The 3,308-nt window shown below is 30.9% G+C and overlaps 1 protein-coding gene across 1 annotated transcript; it reads left to right on the forward strand.

The window, feature by feature from the left end:
- The first annotated feature begins 694 nt into the window (after nt 1-694).
- Nucleotides 695-3,008, forward strand: LOC110699988. The gene is made up of 3 exons (XM_021877474.1): nt 695-1,025; nt 1,632-2,140; nt 2,493-3,008. The coding sequence occupies exons 1-3, from the start codon at nt 695-697 to the stop codon at nt 3,006-3,008; spliced, it is 1,356 nt and encodes a 451-aa protein (XP_021733166.1).
- The last annotated feature ends 300 nt before the right edge of the window (nt 3,009-3,308 follow it).

The raw sequence follows: 3,308 nt of genomic DNA on the forward strand, positions 1-3,308 counted from the left end.
ACACACATAACCTTTTTCCTGACTGTAATGTGTGCTTTGATTTTAATAATATCCCATATAACTTTATATATTAATTATTCGATAGAGCGATTAGATTAATGTTAAATTTTACATTGTTAATAAACAACCATATTGGGATTTTTCTCATCTTGGAAAACAATGAGGGATAAATGAATTAATACGGCTGAGAAGTTATTCTACCTATTATTCTCATTACAAGTTGAACTTTTTTTTTATAAACTCATTACAAGTTGAACTTATAATGCGACTTTCACTTTGATTGCATAGTAGCCCAAATTTTAAACTTGATATTTACTAACGACACAATAATTAAATAATACGGCATGATATTAAAGTTATGTTTAGGTAATGACACGTGAAATTGTCTTGTTCTAATTGCAAATGTCTGACATTATATCGTTTTTATATTTCATCAGGTGTTGTTACAAAACTATTGCAAGAGAGGCATTCAAAATTGTTTGAAACGATTGATGAAAAAGGATTTACTGTGCTTCATCAATGGGAAAAAATAGGAGGTTTTGGCACAATAGACTGTCATTTCATGTTCAAAATACAAACTATGCAGGATAAAGCTTTTAGGGAATTAATATACAAAAAAAATAAGAATTAGGGTGACAATCCATTACACATTGCAGCAAGGTTTAACAAAGATGATAACCAATTTGTTGCACAAATGTTGAATATTAATTACTTTCAACTATTTGATAAATCATGGAAGAAGTCTAATTTTCCTCCTTGGAAATTAAAGAACAAAAGAGGAGATACACCTTTGCACTTGGCTTTATATTCAAAACATGAAAAGATTGCATTGGAGTTTTTGTACAGAGATTCAACATTATGTCAAATTTGTAACAAAAAGGGTGAAAGCCCCCTCTTTGTTGGTGTTGCTATAGGTTGTGCTCAAGTTGTAGAAAGAATTTTGAGAATTTTGGAGGAGCCTGAGTTTAACATTCTACGTCGCAATGACGGACAAACAGTGCTTCATCTATTAAAATTTTGTACAGGTAAAAGCATAGCACCAATACTATGTATTTCCTCTATTATATTATTGTTCCTTTATTACACCATTTTCTTTTTAGGGAAGTTGGCAAGTCCCACATTAATCACCATTTATATGATGGGCATTACACTTTTTATGTTCAAGCACCAAATACATTTTCACTCTTACTCGCATTTGATAATTACTCTTCTTAGGTCACTTTTACTCTTTGTCCTTTGTTTACAGTCAAATGAGTATTTTTGTTATTATATAATTCATTTTTAAATATTGTGTCCAACCCAAATGATTCAATTAAAAAAGAATAGGAAGGAGTATTATTAATTATTCTGTACAAGATTGGATATAAAGGAGAAAACACTACTTATAATTAATTTCAAATTAGGGTAACTTAATAATCACACATTCACTAACTAGTTAACCTTTTTGACTTGACGATTTAGGTATTTTAGGTAATAATTAAGTAAGACGCAATTTGATTATTAACTCAGTTGGTAGTGTTCTATTAATTAATAATTATTGTTCTATGCTTTTCTCCTTGTTAAGATTTTTAATAGCAATCATGCATTAAGTTGTAATCTGCATACTAATGATAAATTAATTGTGAATAAAGAGGAAACTGCAAAGCAATTACTATCAAGATTCTGGTGGATCATTAACGTTCGTAACAACGAGGGAAAAACTGCCCTTGATGAAGCCAATAACAAAAATGTACCATGGCTTATGGAATTGTTAAGGAACCTATCAGCGATCCAAATAGAACCCTTCAACTGGATTAAAGCATGCTTAAGAGGTGATAAAATGGCTGTAATTTCATTCATTGAAAACTATCAATATGTTCCGGAAGACTTCCGTGTACAAAATGACATTCCTCTGCATCACATCAAATTGCAAAGTTACCAAGAGTACCAAGAATTCTTGAAGAATCCATCCATCAGAGTTTTTAAAAATACAATTGATTTTCAGGGTGGTACGCCTTTGCACCAAGCACTTAAAAGGAAGCACCTACAACTAGCCAAAACTTTACTCATGGATAGTGAGGTTATGCGACAGGTAAAGGACAATCATGGTACAACTGCTATGGATATTCTTGACAACCTTTGCAAGAAATATGATTATTGGGTATGTGCCTTTTTAAATTTATTCATGTTTCAATCACTTTAATTTAGTGCAACTGTGCATGGTCACTTAGTTTGGTTAACATAAACTTACACTACTATCCTTGGAGTATTAGAAGTAGGTAGTCTTTGATAGAAATCGTAATATGGAATTAAAGTTACCCATATAAGCTTCCTTAATTAGTTAAATTATAAGTTGCAATGAGAAGTTCTATTTCTAATGATAAAGAATTAAAAATACATGTTTAATGTCTGTAAATATAAGAATTACAGTATGACCGAATTTGATGTAGATTTTTAGAGCATATTGAGAGATATCATTATTGATGAAACTAATATATGCATAAAATTTACAGGCACATATGTGTAGATCAATAAACGTGTTTCCGAACCTGAAAACAATATACATTCACCCAGAGATGAATATCGATAAAATGCAACACATACTAAGTCCGGTTGCAGCAGTAACTCTACTAGCAACAATCACATTAGCGGTTGGATTTACAATATCTATGAGCCTGAAAAGTCAAGACGAGAATGTCAGTCTAGTAAAGAAATTTGCATTTTTAGCATTCTTGCTAGCAGACATATATGGCATGTCTACATCCATATTGGTCTTGTTTTGCTTGATATGGTCCATGGTTTCTACTCCTGATATGATGTATTTTTTGGTCAACCGGAGTTTATTATTACTAATGCAAGCCTTATATAGCACGATGGTGGCATTTATGGCTAGTATCTACATAGTAGTATTGGATGGTATCTTGTGGGCAGTCATAACTATTATCTTCATACACATTTTTATTGGAATTTCGGCAAATAGGATGGATTTGCTTGATACACTTGCCATCTTTGTTTTTCGCGCCAGATAAACACAAGAGTGACTGAACTTTGTTGCTTTGAATTTTTGAAGTGGTAAGATATGTTTACACTTTCCAACCCCACTTTAACTGTCATTTGATAATTATATATTTTTGAATTAAGTTGATTAAATTAGGCTCTTTCAATTTCCTTCTTTTTTTCTTTGAATTCATTTTAATAAATATGGCATTATTTCATTTTTAACATTTTGTATGTTGAACAAATTATACAAATAAATTTTGAATTATTTCTCGAAATCATCGACTACCGTTATATAATTGGAGTGATAATATCTTATTTTAGGAAAAAAA

Source organism: Chenopodium quinoa, unplaced genomic scaffold (assembly GCF_001683475.1).
Source record: "Chenopodium quinoa cultivar QQ74 unplaced genomic scaffold, ASM168347v1, whole genome shotgun sequence".
Taxonomy (NCBI): Eukaryota; Viridiplantae; Streptophyta; class Magnoliopsida; order Caryophyllales; family Amaranthaceae; genus Chenopodium; species Chenopodium quinoa.

Excerpts from the sequence above, each read along its gene's own strand:
- LOC110699988 (XM_021877474.1), top strand. The coding sequence starts at position 695 with ATGTTGAATATTAATTACTTTCAACTATTTGATAAATCATGGAAGAAG. Across the intron at positions 1,026-1,631 it reads TCTATTAAAATTTTGTACAG|AGGAAACTGCAAAGCAATTA; the intron begins GTAAAAGCATAG and ends TTGTGAATAAAG. Across the intron at positions 2,141-2,492 it reads GCAAGAAATATGATTATTGG|GCACATATGTGTAGATCAAT; the intron begins GTATGTGCCTTT and ends TAAAATTTACAG.